We start from the raw sequence: 24,630 nt of genomic DNA, 5'->3' as shown, positions 1-24,630 counted from the left end.
TATAAGGGGTCAAAGTTCGAACATTGACCGGCCTCTATCTCCGGTTCTAATTAACATAGCGACCTAAATTTTACCTTTTTGGTTTCGTCTCGATGAGCACTTTCAGATGGAAGTTCAAAAAGTCACCACAGGTGGCGCTGTGATAGCGTCAAAATTCATCGAAATTCAAAGTCACTTTTCTCAAAAACGGCATTGTGCAAGTTAATGAAATTTTAGTATGTTGTAGTCCAGTCTAGGATGTTTCCAAAATGGTGCGTATGTGCGCTGTGGTTTCAATAGAACCGGAGATATGAGGGGTCAAAGTTCACAACATTCAAAAAATCATATCTCCGGTTCTATGTGACCGATTTTGATGAATGAGGGCTTAAACGAAAGATCTCACCAAATGCTACAACTTTCTAGAATATTTGAACTTTGTGGGACCAACACCAGGGGCGCCACAGTCGAAAAACCAATTTCAATATCACATAACCTCAATTATCTCGACTGTCGCTGAACCGATTTTGATGATTACTTCGACATAATTGTAGAGCACATTTGTCTCTACATTTCGTCCATACATCATTTTCCACTCAGACTACGCTATCACTCCGATTTTGCCGTTTAAGTGTGAAAAAATTGATTTTTCCCATAATAACGCTTTGAAATCACTCAGATGCCAATTTGACTGCCTCTACTCCACCAAGACACTTTAAATATGGTTTTAAATGGAAAGTCCCACAAAATACAACAATTCTTTGATATAGTTGAAGTTCAACAAATGACTACTTGGGGCACTCTGGATGAAAAAACGAGTTAAGAAACAAAAAACCTCGCTTATCTTGGCTTCTGAGTAATCGATGAGATCATGTTCTATGGGAAAATTATAGAGAACATTCTGGTCTACATTTCACCCATATATCACTTTTGTGCCAGTTCATCCAAATCCTTGATATTTTGGTTTAAATACAAAATTTGTATAATTTCACAATTTTATTCAAGATAACTGAATGGCGTCTCCCAACTTCAGCTCTAAATCGAATTTGCATGCACTCCGAGTTAGCTCACGTTAAGAATCTCACCTACATAAGCCGGTTAGGATTATCTGTCCTTTTATTTAATGATTCTTACCTTATTTCAAGAAATGTGTGACTTTAGACTAGCTAATTAAATATATTTTCTTAGTTAGGTCAGTTTTATTAAAGATATATGCTATAAACATGAAGTGTTCGAAGCCAGAATGTGTGCAAAGCCTGAAAGCCTTCCCTTAAGTTGTTATATCTTTCCGTTTTGTTCTTCAGAAGCTTATATAGTTTAAGAAGAAACAACTTAGTCAATTAACAAACGAAATAATATGTATTTTTACTGAACTTCACTTTCGTACTACGTAAGTTTTGAAATTCGTTCTTACATTTGAAATTCGTTCTTCGTCAGGTCTATTGTCACAAACTTACACAGTACAGAATCCAAGCTGACCTTTTAGATCTTTTGAATGGCCAATTTGGACCATATATGGTTAAACTGGTGCCCTTGCACATTTTTGAACACTTTCAGCCCTAATTGGAACGTTTGAAGGATTTAAAGTGTTTGAGGGACCGTAATAGCCAAAAGCATTTCAACAGTTTGTGGTAACTATAGTTTCGCTGAAATCCACAGGTCTTTGAAATTTTAAGCCTCACATTTTCCTACTATTCTATATGAATACCTTTTTCCGAATGGGACACTCCATGCATTCAATAAAAGGATTTAACAGGCCAAAATTCAGCGTAAGTATCGACCAAAGCGTCATTGAATTGCTAAATCACTTTTCAAATACCTATATGAAATTTTGAAGAACTTATGGATAGACTGGAATTTGTCTCTCTCAAAGTTCCTCTAAAGTTTTGAATGAAATATTATATCTTTGGTTGGATTACATTACAATGTAAATATATCCGAACAATTTACTAAATTGATTTTACTTCATTCTTCCATAATCAAAACACAGATATATTTTTAGTTTAACTAAGCTCTTTCCTGAAATTGTTGGAGATTTTGAATTTGTGTGATAGGGAATTTTGGGGATTAATGGGAATTTACACCAAGTCTCACCACACGATAATTTTTCTGCTTAGCTCCTCCTGAGATGATAATTTACTGGGGGTAGAGAAAGTGCGGGGAAGTGAAACGATAAGTGCAATTAGATTAAAAGGGGAGAAGAAAGTGGGATAAAATGGATGTTAATGTGTAGGAAAATGCTGATGTAAGTGTTGGTTATTTGATGTTGGAGGGGTTGAGGGTGTGAAATGTGGGCCAAATGGCAGCAACTTAGCACTACTATTTGCACATGATATCCCTTAGCCCCTCACTGCGGTATTTTGCGCCATTTCCCTGGTATACGGAGAGAATATGGTCCAATAGTGTTTAGAAAGTTCCCTACCCCCTGAGAGCTTTTTCACACGTTTGTCACGTTTTTAGTTGTGATTTACTCTTAATCACATCTATTGTAATCTTTTGACTTTGCAGAATTTCTCAATTCAATCTGATATTTACCAGTAGGGAAATTCTGTAATTTTCGTGACATTGTCACGCGTGAGTTCGAAACCTGACAGTCATATTCGAGCTTTTTTTGTCATATCATATAAGTTCGAAAATGCAATTTATTCAATTTTTAAAGAAACCCCTTTACTTGATGATCTTATGAAAATACAGTACGTCTTGGTTGATTTGTTTAACAAAATTCATTGTCATTTGAATTGCCAGAAATTTCAAATATGTGACTTCTGACAATGTCACGTGAGCTGGAATGACAATGTCACGGCTACAGAATAGCATTTTCGAAAAAGCTCTCCTGAGATTCGAACCCAATTTGTCATATGGGATTGCCAGAGCGTTACAAAATTCCCCTCCAGGGTACATGTTTAGAACCGGAGGCAGCCAAAATTTCGAACGCCAGAATCCCGAAAACCAAAATCCCGTATGTTCGAAATCCTGAAAGGGATGAAATGATATGGAGGATAATGCGCAGTATAATTTCTCAAGATACAGAAAATTTCCCTTTGCTTCCAGCAAGTGCGGGTGCAATCGTGCGAGTAGCTATGACATTTTTAAGGAAACGGGATTTTGGCTTTCGGGATTTTGTCTAATTCGGGATTTTGACATTCGGGATTTTGGCTTTCGAGATCTTGGCTTTCGGGATTATGACCGGGACTCGTTTAGAACATCGTTGATTCCGAATGTGATCAGCCGCAATTTTCTGATCCGTCCGGCTTTCCAGATATGGATTGAAATTATCTGAAATTATCGCGAGATTATCCGAAAAAGCCATTCCTGTAAAGGGAATTCTGTAACAGTATGACAATGTCATAACAAATTTTTTTTATATGGTAAATTCGGCAAAACTATTGTAAAATGGGGTTCATATGAATTATTCAGAGCTTCATAGAACTTCTTACAATTGCTATTCAATGCTCACCGGCCATTAATACTGTCCTGCTCTCCAATTTTACCACGAAAATTTGTCACATACTACCCCATACGGTTTACTAATTTATTTAGACCAAATTGGCATTAGCTATATCGTTCAAATTTGTCTAGACCCGAATTACAATGAAAGAATCACACTTACCATAAGCTATCCTAGACTTATCACTGGTTTTTGGGTATAGCAAGTTCTAAATGCCTTCTCCCATGGAGTAAAAGTGAGAGAAGTACATGAGGTATAGTTCAACCTCAATACTTTCTCAAATAACTTGAATACCCAAGCCCTATACAGTTGGATAGGGTAGGCAATATGAGAGGAAAATAGGAGCACAAAATGGCATAATTTTGTCACAAAATTAGTTTTAATATGCAGGAAATTTTATTATCTGTCATCACAAATTTAACTTCGAAATTTGTTACAGTCATGAACTTTTTCTGACAGAATTATAATTCTGGTTAGTGTCATGTTTAACATTTCTAACGCCCGGGCTGTTAATTTAATTTCTCGCCACATTTCAACATTATGTCCCGTATTTGAAAGCTATTAAACAGATTTGTGAAAATTTTGAACATTTTGAACTAATGTAGATGAATGTGTCTGGTATAATTAATCATTTTTACAGTAAATTCATTTTGTGAAATGCATTCATTATTCATAAAATGATTTCATCATCATCAAATATATTATTAAAAAAATCTTAATGGTATATTATATTCAAATTAGTGAGGTTTAATTACATATTTAATATACACACATCAAATTATTTTATTCCATATCTTATAACCGAGAGCATTTTCTTGGGGTAACTAATCTTAAGGAACTAGATCTAACCTGGTAGGGGAACCCGGTTATGCTTTTCCACGATAAATGCATGCAGAACCCGTGAAACTCAGGGGAAATCAGGACCTTGATACAGTTTAAATAGATTAGCGTTACGTCTTTTTTTCTAGTCGATAGTAGGAAAGTAGCAGGAATTTTGAAAATATAAAGTTTTGTATCGGAAATGTCCTGGACTTAATTAGTTTGAATATATCTATAAAAACCGGTAAAGATGAAAGACAGAAGGGAGTAGTTTATAAAGTTATGATTTTTCCCAAAGTTTTCAACTCTCAGTGTAGTGGTAAAACCCTGTTTTTTCTCGTTTTGTCTCATATTCTGGGAATTCATAGGGCATGGGTCTGCACTTTACCTCTTGGTCTATTTTATTTTTCCTGTTTTTCTCTTTAATTTTTTCTATATTTCCAAAATTTTGTTTCTATGAAAAGAGCTTCAGAAATTTATTTTTATAAAGACACATTCAGAACCGCTTTGATTTTGTAAGCATATTTTTCAAAGAAATGAAATGAATTAAGGATTTACGTGGGTCAAAATTGACAAAAAGAAGCAGCATATTTTCTCTATTTTTTTTTCAACATAAAAAAATTTATTTAACCTAAAATCTTAGGCATGTAAAAATACAATATTTAAACTATCTTTTTGAAATTTTGATTAAAAAATTTTAAAAATTCAGCCTCTCGGAATTTATTTTGGATATCATTTTGAAAAAAAAGACATACTTTTCAGTGGACAAGATTTCTAAGAATTTTTTCATGCGAAATCCAAAAATCAAATATTTCATGAACTAGTTTGACTCAACAGGTAACAGGAATTATTTGGTGTTTGAATTTCAGATGAATCAAAACCGAGAAATTTTGTCCACCAAAAAATGTTTTTTAAATGTCCAAAAACCAGGTCTCAATGTCTGTTTTTTTTTATTTTCAAATAAAATCTTTTTAAAATATAATAGAAAAATAAAATATAGAATTATAGAAAATACATTTGTTTAGTCTTCTTGAATCACGCAACGCCTTAATAAATAAAACTGACTTACTTTACTTTGGGTTAAAATTGAATTTACTAGGGGAGACTGGGGCAAAAAGTAACAAATCGAGAAATTCAAAATTCAATATCTTGAAGGAAAAAAAAATAGCGGATCAAATTTTTTTCTAGATAGCCTCCATAGACCTTCTTCAATATTGTAAGTTTTTTAGAATTCGAACAAGGAATATAGAAAATAAAAAATATCGAAATTTTTAGCCCTATTTTTGAAATATTTTCCTTGCAGAAGATAACAATTATTATTTACTTATTTTCCAATATTGACGCACTGGTGAATATTTTCTAAATAATTTGGATTTTTTGAATACGAATCCGTTATCTATTTTAGAATTTCACAAAAGTTCTTTTCTCCAGAAATCTTTTATTAAAAATTGCCACTTGGGGTAAAAAGGAACAAAAGGTATAGAGCAAAAAGTAACAAAAAAGCGAAGCAATTTTTGATGTCTCACGGCGAAAAGAAATGTCGTTGCCATGTCTAGCCGATTGTTCTTTGCATTGGTCAAACGATTTGCAGTCTTTTGTGTGGTTTTTCTAAAATAACTTGAAAAGCGCCTTTCTCGTTTTCTCACTTTTCTCGCAGAGAAAACGGTGTTTTACAAAGGCGTAGATGAATAAATTTTCTATGAAAATATGCCCTATAGGTATTTTTTCAAATTTACGGAAGCCCGTAATGAAGCGAATCCAAAATATGATAATACCCATTGTCTGATACTACTTGCCCCAGCATTTTTGAGAATAATCACAAAATTACCTTTTAGAAATTAGCTCGACAAATTAGAGGAAAATTACTTTCAGAAAGTTGTAGAGCGGTAAATTTCTTAAAAACTGCGCTAATTAGGAATTTTTGAAGCGATCGATTAGCTTGCAAAAAAATAAAATATCCTTTTTGTGACTTTTTGCCCCAGTCTCCCCTACAGAAAAGTAATTGTGTGTTCTGTATAATAAATACAAAACCTGAAACAAGGACATCTACTAAATAAGGATCTACTGATCCATTACTGATAAAGGATGCAAGAAATTACCGTAAGAAACTGTCAGGACAAAATAGAATTACTTTATTCTGGGGCCCTAGGACATGCAGATATCCTGAGAAATGAGATTGCGGACAGGCTATCATGGGCTATCTTAGGATGGGCTGAATCTCATCCTAAGATATATTTAACAATCTACAATCTAAGTAATTTTGAAAAGAAGACGAAATAGAACTAATTGTTGGTAGTAGATCTCAAATTGGGAACATTGGCACCACTATTCAAACCATTTGAGTAGTTTGGATTTTGATGCAGAATTTAGATGTCAGGCATGTCAGGCCAATTCGATTTCTTATGGAGAGAACAAGAATCTTCAAAGAGTTGTAGAAGAATTCAAGAATAGAAAAATCAAGACTGACCTAGGTTTCCATCTACTACCTATTTCATCCTGTCAGATGAAAAACTTTTAATAAATAATATGCAAAACAAGTTTAGAGAAAATCACCAAAACTGGAGATTTATCGTATTTGCCTAGAACAAATTATTTGGAAAATGTTGTTAAAATCGAAATCATCAAATTTAAATTGTTAATCGGCACGAAAAATTATAGTGACTAGTTTTCTGTTAGGTAAAACCAACGGTGAGACTTCTATTCTGCTATTTCAGGACAAAATTGTCCTTCCGGTGAGCGTCAGTGAGGTGGTTTAATTCAGAATTAAAACACTCGAGGTTCCAGAGCTTTTGACACTATATCGTGTCTTCTTCAGTGGTTCTTGGTTAGTCTATTATCTTGAATATTGTCACTATTTGGATTGTGGATAGTGACAATATCCAAGATAATAGACTAACCAAGAATCACTGAAGAAGACATGATATAGTGTCGAAAGCTCTGGAACCTTGAGTGCTTCAATTTTGGAATGAACTACCTCACCGATGCTCACCGGAAGGACAATTTTGTCCTGAAATAGCAGAATATAGTGACTAGAGACTAGAGGTTTAGTCCATTTCTAGAAGGTCTCAAAATCCTAAATTACAACCAGTTTTATTGATTTTGAGAATCTAATACATTATTTACCCTTAATAATTCAAGCCAATGGGAAATTTTTCCAAAAAGTATTGATTTCCTAAATAAAAAATATTTCCTGACTGAAGAGTCCTTTCTCAATCTTGTGGTTTTTGAGTATTAAATATCGCTAGAAAAACAACAATATTTTCTCTTATATAATGAAAGTGCTTCTAAAAGTTAGCTTGACACTAAATGACACTCTTGACCTGAAACACTATACAATCTCGAACTTTCGATATAGGATCTCACTTAATACTCATATATAAATTGTTTACAAACTCACATCTCGAAGTTGTGACAGAAATATATTGATGGTCGTTCAAGAGGACATCATGGATGAAAAAGAAAAATAATTCCTACTCAGATGACAAAGTTAATCTATCTCAATCGGTGTCTGCTGAACTCTCCAATTTGGATAGTTCACAAACAATTAAGTGTTTATCGGGAAGATTAAACAGAAATTGCTGTATAAAGTGAGTGTTTTGCCCAAGCTCTTTGCCACTCGGTTTGGATTTTCAAAGCGGAAAATCGATAAATCATCAATATACTTTAAGTGTTCATGTCAGAATTGGATCTGAAGAGTTCATGGGCAATCATTTCCAACGAATCAACCTCATGAAGGGAAAGTTAGATAGAGCAAATATCTCTATTGATTCTGTTTGATTAGCAATTTCCAGATGCTTTCTCCAGATCCCGCATAATGTAATCAATTGAGTGTAATGACCTCCTTGGAATATGAAGAAAAAATGAGTAATTCCCCATTTTCATTCTCTCTATCAAAGATCTTTTGTTGAGCATTTTTCTTTTCCTTTTTTTTCTTCACGAGAATTTTCCCACAGCCATTTTCAAAAATCTGCTTTTCTTTGTTCATTGAACCACCCACAATGACACAATTGTACCCCCATTCAGCCAATTAGTGGAGTTTTTGCTCTATCTTATTTGAAGAGTGATGCAATTTCTCTCGTTTTCCACCCTCATCATCAAAATACGCACCATACCCGAACACAATAGGGATGCAAGAGATGAGGATTTAATTTAATTCATTTCCCCCAACAGGAAGTTTTATCGCATTTGCAAGTTTCATATGCATAATAAAAGTGAAGAAGTTAATTAAAGTTTTATCATTTATTCCAACTAGTTGTTGAATTATGACTAACAATTTGGTTCGTTGAACGTTCATGGAATATCACACTTTTTGATACTGGCGGATGTTCTGACAATTGACGTAGATATAGACGGAAGAGTAGCTCCACAATATAGCATTGTTTGTTGTCCCAATGACAGTCAAAAGCTGTATCACATTTCTAGCTAGATTTGTGCACAATGCACATAGCATTTGCTCTGGGATATAATTGAATGTAAGCATTGCATATCAACAGAATGCGGAGTATTATTCAAAAGTTTTTCTTTTATGAATTTTATTACATACACCATCCGACATTATGTGAAACTACGGGATTCAACTTCATATTCAATTATCTGTAAAATACTGTTTTTGTATGATTTAAATGATCCTTCCATGAATAAAATTTTCTAAATTGTCAGCAAACATTTCAGATTATTATTATTTGCACCAGTTGGATATTCTTCCTCACAATAAGTATTCAGAAATTCACTGCCTCAAGATTTGTTTGCCAAGAAAACCCCAGGTAATTTAATATAATATTATTTGAAATTAGATATATTTATTTAAATTACAAATAAATACATAAATAAATAAATCTTGTGTTAAATGTATATTGTAAACATCTCGAAGCAAATATATTTCAATAACGTGATCAAAAGAAGTTCGTCTTCATTTTAATTGGCAAACATCAAACGCAATTTAAATTGTCCTCCAGAGGACAAAATAAATAAAACGTTTTTGGGAAAATAACTATAGATATCTTTATTTGCTTGGATTGTTAATTTCATTTAAAATATACAAATTTAACAAGAACCTTCCATTGTCTTATACAATTTGTATGTCCGTCTTGGAATAGAAACAAGATGATACAATAAAATCTCAAAGATTTTGTTCTACTTTAAAATGACTATTTAAATTTAAATGATTTTATTATACAGATGCACTTTGGAACAAACTTTCAGCCAGAAAGAATCACAGAATGTTGTAGAAGTATGAACTCGTGATTCTACAATTGAAAATTAAAATTTTTTATTACAATCTCATTTGTATTAATATAGGATTATCTACGAAAACATGGAACGAAAAGTATGTTGTTTTAAGCTTCCAGAAGACCTGGGTCAAAGATTAAAAAAATAGTAGAAAATACCATCCACTATATTGATGTTCTCCTTCATATTCTACTATCTGGAATTTTTAGAATTTACTATCCTCTGAATATTTGATCCTGTAGGCTATCTGATCGATTATGTTGGACTCAGATCTTCCGGTGTTTGTTACAGTCAGCTTCTTTTTCTCAATTGAATAAACTCAAATTTTTCTAAAGCTTTCGACCCTTATGAGTCTTCCTCAGTGGGTCAGAATGAAGTGGATCAGAAAAAGACCTATACCAAGGGTCGAAAGCTTTGGAGAAAATTTGAGTTTGTTCAATTGAGGAATATAAGTTACCCCTAACGAACACTAGAAGATTTGAATCTTATGAATTTTAGATTCTAAATATAGGATATTTGAGATTTAACCCTTTAAGGACGATAAGCTTTCCGCTGAGCGAAATTCAATGACATCAAATTTCCCTCGATATTTTAGCCTAAATAAGAGATTTAGGGTTAAAAAAATTTCCCATCCCTAGGAGTCCTGGAAAACTGTGGGTCATATATGAGCCAATTGTCTATAAAGGTAAAAAAGCACAAAATTTTCTAGACGAGTTTTTTACTCGTTTGCTCTGTTATTTTTGAAAGATAAATAACTTGAATGTATTTGTAATAATAAAAAAAATTTAGAGTACGATTAAAAATTAAAACGATCAAAAATTAATTTAAAAAAATCTCATTGAATTTTTGGTCTCAAAGAATCTTGAAGACTTGTACACAAAAACAATAATTTTTTATGAAAGAATGTATTATTGTTTAATTCATTTTTAATTTTTATGATATTCATCGAAACAATTTTCGAATACTGGTACGGTAACACAGAGATAAATGTCGCGTGTCTCACAAATACAATTGGTCTTATAATCCTTTTTTTTATAGCACCATGTGCACCGTAGTTTTCTTCGAAACATGTTTGATGGTAATGGGTAGGTACAATGTTTTTGTCTTTGGGAATTTAAGACGTACAGTTGTACATTGCTGTGGATCTGGGAGTTCTTCCGGAATTGATGCGTTTTCGATGAAGACTTCAAAGTCCACTTCATCCATGTCTTGTTCCAAATATATTATGTTGCTTTCGTTCAGGACAAGATTGTCGGCATCATCGCTATCTTCCGGGCATAATATGTGGATGATTTCGGGTTCATTGATCATGAATTTTTTTTTCCATTTTTGAAGTCATCTACAAGATTAAAAAGTTATGAATTTACAACATATACGCAGAAGTATCTTATAAATTATCAAAATATTACCTTAAAACTCAGCTAATTGATATTATCACACAATATTACACGAATAATTGACTATTTTGCCCACACATAAACAAAAACATGAAACATTCTAACCTCAAATCTTGGAAAATACACTAGTGACAGCTTCGGTGTTTTTTTTACCTTTAGGGACGATTGGGTCATATATGACCCATGAAAATTATGGAGCTTTCCTGAAAATACCAATAAACTATAATTTTTACTTTGTTGAGAAATATTATGTATTTAATATAGTTTCTAGTCATAAGAGGTTTTTGCTTAAAACAAATTAGAAATATGAAAAATATTAAAATTCAAGTACCAACGTAAAAATTTGAAAATTCGTTATTTTTGAGCTCAAATATTTTGTATATAGCAAATAGCTGGAGATTTGTAAAAAATATCCTAGATTCCTACATCTTTCTACTTAGTGATTATGTACAAACGTTAGAAAGAAATAACTTCAGGTAGTCTGGAAAAATTATTTTCTCTATGGGTCACAGGTGACCCAATTGTCCTTAAAAGGTTAAAATCTCTATAATTTTGAAAATAATTATCTTTCAAGTATAATATTCACAGGGAATGTAGAGGGTATAAAGAATTATCCAAAAAGCGAATAAAACGATTTTTGTAAAAAATCGATTTGTTCGACTTATATTCTGAATCGTCGATATGATTACATTGTAACAAGTATTTCGGTTCCTGTTTATTCTACTTCTGAACTAACGCTATAACCACCAATTCCATTAGCGAATAAATGTGTAGCGTAAAAACAAGCCTTTGTGTACGCCATCTCTTTTGCTTCAGAATCTTGCCTTGGAGCGCATTGAGATCAACCCCGAACATCTTTCTGAAGTGGCGGAGGATCGATAAGCGTGGGCTGCTAATCTGCATGTGTTGGGTCCTCGACTCCGGTAGGAATAAGCGGTTGAAAATTACCTTATAAATGAACTTGATCTAAGACGCTTGATCGGTTTTTTACATCTCATGAAATTTAAATCTGTATAGGTCCATATAGGGAAAACCACAAGTCGATATTTTACTGATCGATCTCAAATAGAGAGCAGTTATTTTTTTTTAATTTATTACAATTAATGCCCCTTATTATTATTAATCGTGTCGAGGCTTCAAAAATTAAATATGGCTGTATCGATATATCTTATCAATCTCTCTCTAGGAACGATAAAACGTACGAAGAACCTACAATGTTGCGGTAGACCAACTGTACAATTACACTTTCAACAGTTTTAATTTTCATGACCCATAAAAAGACCTAATTCGTACTTCTCACCATGTTCAATATAACGAATATAGGTAAGAAATAGGAATTTGGCATAAAACCCAAGCATATAAAATAGTTCATTACAAAACCAAAATCGGGTGAGCATAAAAGCGTCAGTTTTTGAGGGTAAAAACATATAGAAATTCATGGAAGAGCATGAGGAAGCTTATCAAATTAAGACGCTCAATTGAGATGCTGCTCGTACCAATCCACTTTCCACAATGTTAAGTTTCAGCATCGTACATCATTATTATCTCATGATTCGAGGGTACGCCGTCAAATTAATGGAGCATACTCACATTTTTGATTCACACTCCTCTGCACATGAGGTGGAAGTGGTGAATAACCCACAAAGATTTCTTTCCTGTTACCCCCAATGAAACCCTCTTTATCTCTGTACCGTCCAACTTCATCACTTTGAATAGTTCCTGAAGCACGTACAGTCCATATGTTTTGGGTTGCTTTTGGCACTCGAATCATCACGACTAACCGCAAACTGAGGAGTGTCCATCATCTACCCTTCTCAAGACTTGTGGCTAAAGCATGTTAACTTGCAATATATTCCTATGAACCTATAATATATTGTGATAGATAGTGTTCATTTCAGTGATAGTGTGCAATACAAATGTAAGAGGAAATAACTTAATTTTAAATGGCACAGGAAAGACTGACAGGATGTATACTATTTACCACAAAAACCACCCAGGAAAGTGCAAACAAGAGAAGGTGGACTTTGGTCTAAAGACCAAAGCTTTCTGTGCAAAGCAACAATTTTTAAGAGAAAGTTTAGAAACTCCCAGTAAAAACTGGATTGTATCTCGAAATGGCACATTCGTACCCTATATTCTCGTTGTTTGTCTCACAAAGTTGAACAATTCATTTGTTTGATTCTTTTTGCTAAAGCTGCTCTTCGTGCACCCTCAAGAGAGCTTATGGGGGAAGCTTTTTCCACTTCTAAATAAAACAAAGCCAAAGGGAGCAATGTGAAATTCACACGAACCAGCAATTCTTCACGATGCAGCCTTCTTCTGAACTTTTCTCAGGATCCTTCTACACATTGACTACGTTTATACGCTAAAGTAATCTCAGATTGAACTGGAAGTGTACTCAGATTGAATTAGGGGAGAGTGGGGAAATTTTGGGAAGGGGCAATTTTATCTTTCAAGATTTTTTCTTACTCATTAGAAAGGGGATGGGCTGAAACACTCGTTTTACAAAAGCAATGCTATGATAAAATAATTTAAAAAAAAACTTCCTCAAAACGAAACTTTCCTAGACTTTTGTGTTCTTTCGCTCTCTGAGTTGAATTTCTGAATATTTTATGCTGAAATATCTAACATTAATTTGGGTAATGAGCGAACACTGAGAGAAATCCGAGAAAGTTAATATAACATTCCGTAAATGTTAATTTTACCTTGCATTATTGATCCGAAATCTGTGTAAATATTACCATTTTTAGGTGTATTAGGGGTCAAATTAACCCTTTTTCATGTTAATGTTACCCTTAAAAAGGTGTAAAATTAACATTAAAAAATGTTGATGTATTTTTACATCTAAAAAGTGTTAAAGTTACGAGGAAAAAAAGTTAATCGCACCCCCTTTTTTCTCAGTGAAGGTATAAGATCACGAGTACAAGTTATCGAGATGAAGTATCTCCGGGCGGTTAAGGGAATCACTCGTCGAGATCGAGTGAGAAACATAGCCGTTCGTGAGGAACTAGGAGTCGAGGAGTTGCTTCTTCGGGTTGAGAGATCACAAATTCGATGGTATGGACATGTTCAACGCATGAATGAAGAAAGATTCCCCAAAAAAGCTATGCAAGCCATTGTGAGGAGGCGTCGACCTCGAGGCAGACCTAGGACAAGGTGGCTGAACCAAATTCAGAATCTTGCCTTGGACCGCTTTTTGATCGACCCCGAATATTTCCGGAAGTGGCGAAAGATTAACAGGCGTGGGCTGATAACCTTGATTTCGTGAGCCTGCAACTCCAATAGAGATAAGCGGTTGAAGATAAGATAAGATAAGATTTTGCCAGGGGTCAGTTCTCCATTTCGGATATTCCGATGCATACAGGCCACTAATTGGGCCCCTTATGCTTCCCCATTCCTGTTCTATACTATATCACAGCATCCCTTCGCGGTGTGTGTTTGGGATCAGTGACAGCGAATATTTGTATCGACTGAAGTACAACTTTCATGTCGAAACTCGTTTTCGTACCAGCCTCTATTGTTTAGGCGGTTCACTTTTTTTTGCCAATATGCACCATTGACATAACTATTCATTCATTCACTGGACGAATTCAAAGCCGATATGGCATGAGAAATCTTTTTCTGCTGCTGCTCAGCTTTGAACCCAAGACCTCGCAGTCATAGAGCTACTACTCTATCTACTGACTGACTCGAGGCCTTAAGCGGTTGAAAATGATGATGATGATATCTATCATTAAATTAATTCTACTTTTTTATAATCACAAACTTTTAAATTTAGAAAATTATTACATGCCTGAAACTACTTCACTCCACTCTTTAGTTTAACTCAATCAGTGCGGATTAATTTTAAAATTGAAAAATAATGGTAGTCAGAATATTTCATTTTATTTCTCGCTGCTCTATTAATTTTCTAAATAATTAAGAATTGTAAAATTTTATGAAATTTCATAAAAACATAAAATCGACGGCTCAGAATATAAAACGAATAAGTCGCGAATGGCCAACTTTACAGGAGAGCAATATCAAGTTCAGATTTACATGGTGATAGGATATAACTTTGGGAATAATTAACTTTTCGGTATAATATTCACAGGGAAGGTAGAGGGTGTCAAGGAGTATCCGAAAAGCGAAAAAACAAATTTTGCAAAAAAAAAAACGAATTTTCGATTTATATTCTGACAAGTCGAAATGTGAAAATGTAAAATAATTTTGTACGTATTGCTCACCTGTGGATAGGGTCACCTAAAAACGTAAAGCAATATTTTTTACCATTTGAACGACAGGCTGGTATCAAATTGAAAAACGATTGAATGACATTTCCCTCTCTCTCTAGCTCTAAAATAAATTAATAGAAATAAAATGAAATGTTCTGACAACAATTATTTTTTAATTTTAAAAGTTGATTCGCACTGACTGAGTTGAACTAAAGAGTGGAGTGGAGTAGTTTCAGGCATGTACAATTTTATAAATTTAAAATTTTGGTACTATAAAAACATACGAGCAGCTAATACCCAAGTGAACCTGGCTTACTTTAATTAGCTTCATATGTATTAAGCTTTTGACAAGTCAGTCTTTAAACAAAAACAAAAACTTCTGCTGCCTGTACCTGCCCCATCGTTCCCTATCTTTTTTACGTTTTATGTGCTTAAAATTAAATTGAAATAGAATTGAAATTGAATTAAATTGACTTTGCTGTTTCAATTGAATTTTTCTTAAATTGTTTGTGATTTTAAAATAAATCTGGTTTATCTTAAGTGTATAAACGAGACAAGTGTGAAAGTCAATGAAATCGCAGACTTTCAGTTTACAAAACTTTGACTTCTTTTGCTCTCTCCTTCAAGAAGGTGTTCCTGAACTCGTTGTAAATTTCATGACAAAATTTTCTGGATGCGGAAAGACAACATGGATGGGATTTTAAGAATTTAAAGTTACTTCAAAAGGGTTTATTTTCAGAATTAGCTGTGTTGTCTTGTTCTTGTATTTCCTACTACATAGTTAAACCCAAGGGCACAATGTTTCCAGATTTACATCAAAATGGCATTAAAGTTTCATGTATCATTCAGTAAATGTCTTTAATTTTACACAATGAACCAACAACCTTCCACAGGATATGGGTAAGAGATAGGGACACACCTCCGCAGAAATATTATTGCTTCAATAAGTTTTTCATTTTCATTTTCATTCACAGACGTCTGTTCAAACATCCTTTTTCTACCGTGTTGCTCTTCAGACGTTACTTCAATTTTGTATAAAGTAGAAAATGAGAAGGGATTTCCTCCAGCTAAAAGAGAAAGGATTCGCCAAAAAAACAGGATTCCTAGTGAATCATTTTATTTTATTCACACGGATACCAGAGGTAATTTGCATGTGTGAATTATGCTTTGTGTTATATTTTGTATTGTGAAGATAGGAAGAAACATTACACTGAGAAAAATAGATTTTTGAATTTGGTTTTAAAATTTAGTGTTTGTGATAAATTTACTAAATACTTGGTAATTGTAAAACCAAATAAAAATTTTCTTCATTTTGGCGAATTAGTGATTGATAGAAATAAATAAACACTTAGGGTAACTGAACCATATTTCGGACAGCTTGCAATTTCGGCCAATTTTTTGTTCCTGAAATTTCCATGAAATTTTAGTTTTTTCATACTCCAAAGACTATACATTGCAAAAAAAATGTCTCTTCGACGAACGAGATGACGTGAAAAAAAACTTTGAAGGATTTCCGGAAGGGCAAGGAACTATGAGAATACAGGTGGCCGAAATATTACCCAAAGCTATGTCTATATTTTTATTAATTTTAAAATATATTAGGAATGATTTCGAGAAAACAAAGATGATACTAGGTTTCAAGCAACACTTCTTGAAAAGAAGTAACGCAAAGAAACTCAATTTGTATTAAGAATATTATATTCAAAACTTAAGGCTTTGGCGCATGTATGTAACTATGCCGAAGTTTGATACAGTTTCCCTACTTTTTTTCACAAACTGTTACGAAATGTTAATCAATATGCAGGGAAGTTCAGAAATCACATGATATATGAAAGCTATTTACTACCTTTTTCAAAAAGCCTTTTTTAATCAAACTTAAAACAAATAGGGGAAGTGCTTATGATTTGGAACTGGGTGGATATAAGTACCAATGTCCTACATTTAAAGTGCAATATTTTCAATACAAATTCTAGTTTTTGTTACTTCTTTTCAAGGGACGTTATTTGGAACATTGAAAAGTAGTTTTACATCATTATTATCATGTTTAGAAATATAGTTATTTATTTGACTGTAATTTTGGACACGTTGCTTGTTGATATGGACACCCTGCTTGAAATTTTGGACAGCTGGTATTTTAAGAACCCAACTTACCATGTCCTTCCCTTGTTTACTGGAAACAGGAACACCTGGAGCAAAAAATACTCGTCAAATGAACAAATTATAAACAATATTTGTGAAAAAGTATAAAATTTTACGAACTTTTTTGTGGGTTATGATCAACGCTCAATAACTTTTGTTTGTAAACATGTTTTCAAAATTTTCCATGAGAATAAGCGAGATGACTAGATCTAGATCTCACTCACTCTCATTGAAATGTCAAAAACATGTTAACTAAACAAAAGTTATTGTGCGCTGGGCATTATTTACGAGCATTTTGTAAGTCATCAGTACGATTTTACAAAAATTTACGAATAATTTTACGAAATATTTTTTTTCTGTGTATTCATTAATTCTAAAAAATTCTATAAACTAAATACCAATAAAGTTTTCAACTTTACCTTCAAAGTGTTCAAAATTACAATCTGTCCCAAATTATGAGCACTTCCCATATTATTATATTTTTCCATTGAATCCTGATCAATATTTAATGTATGTGTACAACCCACCTGTAAACACTTTTGTATCAATAGAGCAAAGGTACTTATTCCATTATAACACAGTACTTAAAACATTCAGTGCAATGACAGAAATAGGAATAAAATGACTTATTAATGTAACATAAAGCGAACTATAAAGTGATGTATTTCGTGAAAATATTCTTCATTTGTGAACAGTGCAAGATGGTTCAATATATCGAGTGCTATCCTGAATATCAAAAATTTAAAAAGTTCATCAAACGTCTTATGTCCATCCTAAACTTATCCTTTATACCGTGGAAAGTTGTCCGAGGTTACGAAAAATGTATCCTTGTGATTTTTGAAATATACTGTTTAATATCTGCAATTTACACTTTAGTGTACTTTGAACAGACTCTGATGGTATTTCTTTTAAGAGTTACGATCGCTGCAGGATATCTGCAACTTTTGACAAAAACTTTATCAATTCTTACTCAACCAAATCAGTTGAAAGTCCTCTTTTTGTTTATTGAGGAAGCTCACCAAGTTTGTGAATTTGATTTGATTGTAGATTCTCCAAAAGTTTATACAAAGTACCTAAAGAAGAGTCTTGGCGAAATTAAAACAATTCTTAAGTAAGGTTTATAAATTAAATAAACAAGAACAATAATTCGACTATTAACTAGAATTCTATTTCCAGTAAGTCTAATGACCGCTGCCGGGATTATATTTTATTTTATTTACTTTGACTCAATGGTACTTGCTGTCCCTGGAGTCTCTCTAAGCTCAAAAGCCAGCCCATTCTACCAGCACATCCATCAGTTTCTCTGTCTGGAAATATCAATTATAATCCTCACAATTCCTGATGCTGTTCTTATTAGTATTGGATTCTATCTTATAGCTGTCTTGAATATCTTTCGAGACATCATACAGCATATTAAGAAGTTTGACTTTAGTGACAAAGAACGAGTGCTAATCCAACTTCATAAATTCCATTGCAATATTCTCGATAAATTTAGTATATTTTGTAAATTATTTTACTTTACAATTGCAATTCAAATTGCAACTAGTGTAGTATTTGTCTTTTGCATATTTTTTCTAATTCTCAGTAAAGAATATATTGCTTTTATTCCATATTTTTTGGCAATATTTGGACAGTTTGGAAGTGTATGCATTTTTGGGGAACTCATGTTTTCAAAAACACAGAGACTGTCTACAGAATTGTATCTCACAAATTGGTACGAGTTAGATTTAGATGAGCAAAAAATATTACTAATGATGATGTATATGTCACAAAAAGCATTAGGACTAAAAGCAGCTGGAATGTATGATATTAATCTGAAAATGTTTATTGAAGTTGTCAAGGCAGGAGTATCTTTCTGTACAATCCTTTACACTTTAACTTAGTTAATCAGAAATATATTTAGGAAAATAAATGTAACGGTACTATCACACTAGGATTTTCACAATTTAAATTTAAATTCAATTGAGCCACCTGAGCATTATAAGATTTCTAGAATTTACTTAAAAATTCTCACAGCCAGGACACATTTTGCACGAAATTTGCTCAATATTAAATAGTGCCGCGAGATTTTTAATTGTGAATGACTCCGGAAAATGTGTGATAGTACCTACTGAAAATGTGTGATAGTACTTAAAATGCCTTATAAGTCACTTATCTGTTATTCAGAAGGATACCCAAAGCCAGAAGAAAGATTTGTAGGGAAAGGCCTGATGATGCGACTCTCATACATCTTGTTGAAAATCTGTGTGAAGCATATAAACAGGAGATTTTTTGGCACAATAATGGTTTTGGAGGAAATTAGCAAATTACTTCCGATACTGATGCTCCACTCGCGTACAAGTTTATCAATAAATTACTGTACTTATCTTATTTTTTGGCCACGTATAATAATTAATTACGAGTAAATAAATTTAATAAGAACAATTTGGTTCAAAAGGATACTTGTTTAATTGCAATAAAATTGAAATTAATGAGCAATTTTAACATTTTAATTTTCTGAATTTAAATTTAATTGAGCCACCACATTTATGCTATTTTCGCATATTTAAATAGGTTTTCCTGGGCCAAGTATTAGTTTTTATTAATAAATAAGTGAAGATCTATCAATTCAATTGGTTTTTAGTGCAAAATAACGCATAGGAACAATTCATCTAAAAATTGAATTATTAGGTAATACGGGCTTCAGACCTAAGACTTAGCCATATGGATTAACTACTCTAATTTCTTATCAATCACGATTTGTTAAAAAAAAACTTATGATTGGATTATTAAAGATGAATAACCTATTAGGCTCTCTAAAAGCAATAAAACTGCTCGCTATTTAGAATTGTGATACCTTCTGGTTCTGAGCTTTAATTCACGTTTACCTGGTCAAATGGGATCTACACATATCAAAATTAGTATTTTGATTCGTTTCGTAAAATTCCCCAATGCACAGTAAGATTTATTTTGAAAACATATTTTTGGTATTTCAGTGAGAGTAAATGAAATCTATATCCAATAAACTCGTTCACTCTTATAGATAATAAACTTTGCATATGATTTTTCACTTAGGGTAGGGTCGAGTTAAGGAACCACCCTCGAGTCGGCTGGTTCCTTAACTCGACCTGTGGAATTATTTAAAACATTTTTAACATTATATAGTCATTTACTATGAAACTTTCACTGATATGTATAATATAATTGGCATTGTAATGTTAGACTGGTTAGATCATATTACAGCAAACCTAAGTGAATAAATAACCCCACTGGCCGAATTGAGGAAGCACCCGACTAAAGGGCACTTTACCTTAATTACATCATTATATAACGTTGAGGTTATTCTCAGTTCTGAAAACATTATCTTTGTGTGCTCTATAGTAATTGCTGTAGATGTGGGTGGCTTTGGCTTCCGAGGGTGACTGTATCCCTTTTTATTAATTCTAGAACTTAAGGATGATCTTCACTGATCGGATATGGTATATTGGAACGATAAAGACCATTGTTTAGTACTAAAATTAGAGAAAAGCTCACGAATAGCAAGTGGTCAAAGCTACCCGCATTTACTGTCTCTACAGTACTACGAAAAAACGATAAGAATAATTCTATGTTTTTTTCTTGGATTCTTCACACCTCTCTCCGAATTAAATAATGTAATATTATAGGACGAATTATCATTTTGATAATTTACATAGACATACATATTGTATGAGAAACTGAGGAATCAACGAACACGGGGTAGCACCGAACACTGCGATTTTTTAATCAGATATTAGACTTCAGAGGACAAGACCTAATGGAGTTTAAAAGCATTATAGGGATGCTTGTCCACTGAAGAAATGATTGAGATAGTTCAAGTAGTTTAAAAATAAAATTAGTGTTCGGTGCTACCCCATGTTCGGTAGTGCCCCAGTTTCCCCTGATCATTATCCTCTTTGGTATCAGCCTTTCTAAAACACCGAAATTAAGGTCATGTATATATTATTCAATTTTATTTTCATTAAACATTACATTTATTCCTTTATTTAAAAGCATAAGGGATTTTATCAAAATCTTATTTAAATAGTCGTAATAAGTTGATTATAGGATAATAAAAGCAGAAATAAGTAAATTTTTAATACTTCCGAATAATTTTTGAACAAAAGAAATTGTTGATGCCACGCAGTCAGCCGGGTTGGCGATGTTTTTTGAATTCAAAACTCTCAGTGTACGTATGGCAACCCGAGAAGACTTCCAGTGGAAATGGTTAGGATAGCGGGACTTGGAAAAGATATAAAAGGCGCGGACTGATAAAACTCGCTCTCTTTTCTCTGCAATATATCAATTTATTCAGACATCATTGTTAAAAAAAAAAGTTATAAATTTGATTAAAATTCAAGTGAATCAAATCTGAGAACAGTGTTTTTATCTCCTTTGCGCGATATTGTCATTTGGGAAAAGTGCGAATCTGAAGAATTGTGCCCACACCACACCAGCACGTGGACGTTCATAACCTCAATCTGCTTCCGGGGGTTCTTAGTGACCACAAAAATCGCGATCGCTTCCAGCCGGATAATTGGCTTGAGGGGTTATAACACATCCAATCCATTCTCAGGTGCGTGTGCAGCCTCTGAAGACATCCAGGGCTTCAAGGGCGTCGTGCTGACCACATCCAATCCATTCTCAGGTGCGTGTGCAGCCTCTGAAGACATCCAGGGCTTCAAGGGCGTCGTGCTGACCACATCCAATCCATTCTCAGGTGCGTGTGCAGCCTCTGAAGACATCCAGGGCTTCAAGAGCGTCGTGCTGACCACATCCAATCCATTCTCAGGTGCGTGTGCAGCCTCTGAAGACATCCAGGGCTTCAAGGGCGTCGTGCTGACCACATCCAATCCATTCTCAGGTGCGTGTGCAGCCTCTGAAGACATCCAGGGCTTCAAGGGCGTCGTGCTGACCACATCCAATCCATTCTCAGGTGCGTGTGCAGCCTCTGAAGACATCCAGGGCTTCAAGAGCGTCGTGCTGACCACATCCAATCCATTCTCAGGTGCGTGTGCAGCCTCTGAAGACATCCAGGGCTTCAAGAGCGTCGTGCTGACCACATCCAATCCATTCTCAGGTGCGTGTGCAGCCTCTGAAGACATCCAGGGCTTCAAGAGCGTCGTGCTGACCACATCCAATCCATTCTCAGGTGCGTGTGCAGCCTCTGAAGACATCCAGGGCTTCAAGGGCGTCGTGCTGACCACATCCAATCCATTCTCAGGTGCGTGTGCAGCCTCTGAAGACATCCAGGGCTTCAAGAGCGTCGTGCTGACCACATCCAATCCATTCTCAGGTGCGTGTGCAGCCTCTGAAGACATCCAGGGCTTCAAGAGCGTCGTGCTGACCACATCCAATCCATTCTCAGGTGCGTGTGCAGCCTCTGAAGACATCCAGGGCTTCAAGGGCGTCGTGCTGACCACATCCAATCCATTCTCAGGTGCGTGTGCAGCCTCTGAAGACATCCAGGGCTTCAAGGGCGTCGTGCTGACTACATCCAATCCATTCTCAGGTGCGTGTGCAGCCTCTGAAGACATCCAGGGCTTCAAGGGCGTCGTGCTGACCACATCCAATCCATTCTCAGGTGCGTGTGCAGCCTCTGAAGACATCCAGGGCTTCAAGGGCGTCGTGCTGACCACATCCAATCCATTCTCAGGTGCGTGTGCAGCCTCTGAAGACATCCAGGGCTTCAAGAGCGTCGTGCTGACCACATCCAATCCATTCTCAGGTGCGTGTGCAGCCTCTGAAGACATCCAGGGCTTCAAGGGCGTCGTGCTGACCACATCCAATCCATTCTCAGGTGCGTGTGCAGCCTCTGAAGACATCCAGGGCTTCAAGAGCGTCGTGCTGACCACATCCAATCCATTCTCAGGTGCGTGTGCAGCCTCTGAAGACATCCAGGGCTTCAAGGGCGTCGTGCTGACCACATCCAATCCATTCTCAGGTGCGTGTGCAGCCTCTGAAGACATCCAGGGCTTCAAGAGCGTCGTGCTGACCACATCCAATCCATTCTCAGGTGCGTGTGCAGCCTCTGAAGACATCCAGGGCTTCAAGGGCGTCGTGCTGACCACATCCAATCCATTCTCAGGTGCGTGTGCAGCCTCTGAAGACATCCAGGGCTTCAAGGGCGTCGTGCTGACCACATCCAATCCATTCTCAGGTGCGTGTGCAGCCTCTGAAGACATCCAGGGCTTCAAGAGCGTCGTGCTGACCACATCCAATCCATTCTCAGGTGCGTGTGCAGCCTCTGAAGACATCCAGGGCTTCAAGGGCGTCGTGCTGACCACATCCAATCCATTCTCAGGTGCGTGTGCAGCCTCTGAAGACATCCAGGGCTTCAAGAGCGTCGTGCTGACCACATCCAATCCATTCTCAGGTGCGTGTGCAGCCTCTGAAGACATCCAGGGCTTCAAGGGCGTCGTGCTGACCACATCCAATCCATTCTCAGGTGCGTGTGCAGCCTCTGAAGACATCCAGGGCTTCAAGGGCGTCGTGCTGACCACATCCAATCCATTCTCAGGTGCGTGTGCAGCCTCTGAAGACATCCAGGGCTTCAAGGGCGTCGTGCTGACCACATCCAATCCATTCTCAGGTGCGTGTGCAGCCTCTGAAGACATCCAGGGCTTCAAGAGCGTCGTGCTGACCACATCCAATCCATTCTCAGGTGCGTGTGCAGCCTCTGAAGACATCCAGGGCTTCAAGGGCGTCGTGCTGACCACATCCAATCCATTCTCAGGTGCGTGTGCAGCCTCTGAAGACATCCAGGGCTTCAAGAGCGTCGTGCTGACCACATCCAATCCATTCTCAGGTGCGTGTGCAGCCTCTGAAGACATCCAGGGCTTCAAGGGCGTCGTGCTGACCACATCCAATCCATTCTCAGGTGCGTGTGCAGCCTCTGAAGACATCCAGGGCTTCAAGAGCGTCGTGCTGACCACATCCAATCCATTCTCAGGTGCGTGTGCAGCCTCTGAAGACATCCAGGGCTTCAAGGGCGTCGTGCTGACCACATCCAATCCATTCTCAGGTGCGTGTGCAGCCTCTGAAGACATCCAGGGCTTCAAGGGCGTCGTGCTGACCACATCCAATCCATTCTCAGGTGCGTGTGCAGCCTCTGAAGACATCCAGGGCTTCAAGGGCGTCGTGCTGACCACATCCAATCCATTCTCAGGTGCGTTTTGATTCCCCCTTCACCCCTTTGTCAACAGAAATAATAAAATCATTTTAACATTTATGTATCGCTTTTTCTTCTTCTCCATGAACTTTCAACGTGATCTGTACTCCCAAAATTGGTTCCGCATTATTCGTTTCCAAGAGGAAAGTTATTCAGTCGTTCTAGTTTTGGGAAAAATCCTGCTCATAGTCCAAGGTCTTCCTCTTCGTTATATTCTTAATATTTGGTCGATTTGCAATC

General features: G+C 35.6%; 1 protein-coding gene across 1 annotated transcript in view; it reads left to right on the top strand.

Annotated features, from left to right (window-relative positions):
- Positions 1 to 15,979: 15,979 nt before the first annotated feature.
- Positions 15,980 to 24,630, top strand: part of LOC129806701 (uncharacterized) — a 34,614-nt gene continuing 25,963 nt past the window's right edge. The window contains exons 1-2 of the mRNA XM_055855472.1: positions 15,980 to 15,983; positions 21,796 to 24,387. Coding sequence (XP_055711447.1) covers positions 15,980 to 15,983; positions 21,796 to 24,387 — 2,596 coding nt within the window. The remainder of the gene's footprint in view (positions 15,984 to 21,795; positions 24,388 to 24,630) is intronic.

The sequence above is a fragment of the Phlebotomus papatasi genome, chromosome 3, assembly GCF_024763615.1.
Source record: "Phlebotomus papatasi isolate M1 chromosome 3, Ppap_2.1, whole genome shotgun sequence".
NCBI lineage: Eukaryota > Metazoa > Arthropoda > Insecta > Diptera > Psychodidae > Phlebotomus > Phlebotomus papatasi.
Note: the sequence above shows the minus strand (reverse complement) of the source record. Positions and strands in the feature narration are given on the sequence as shown.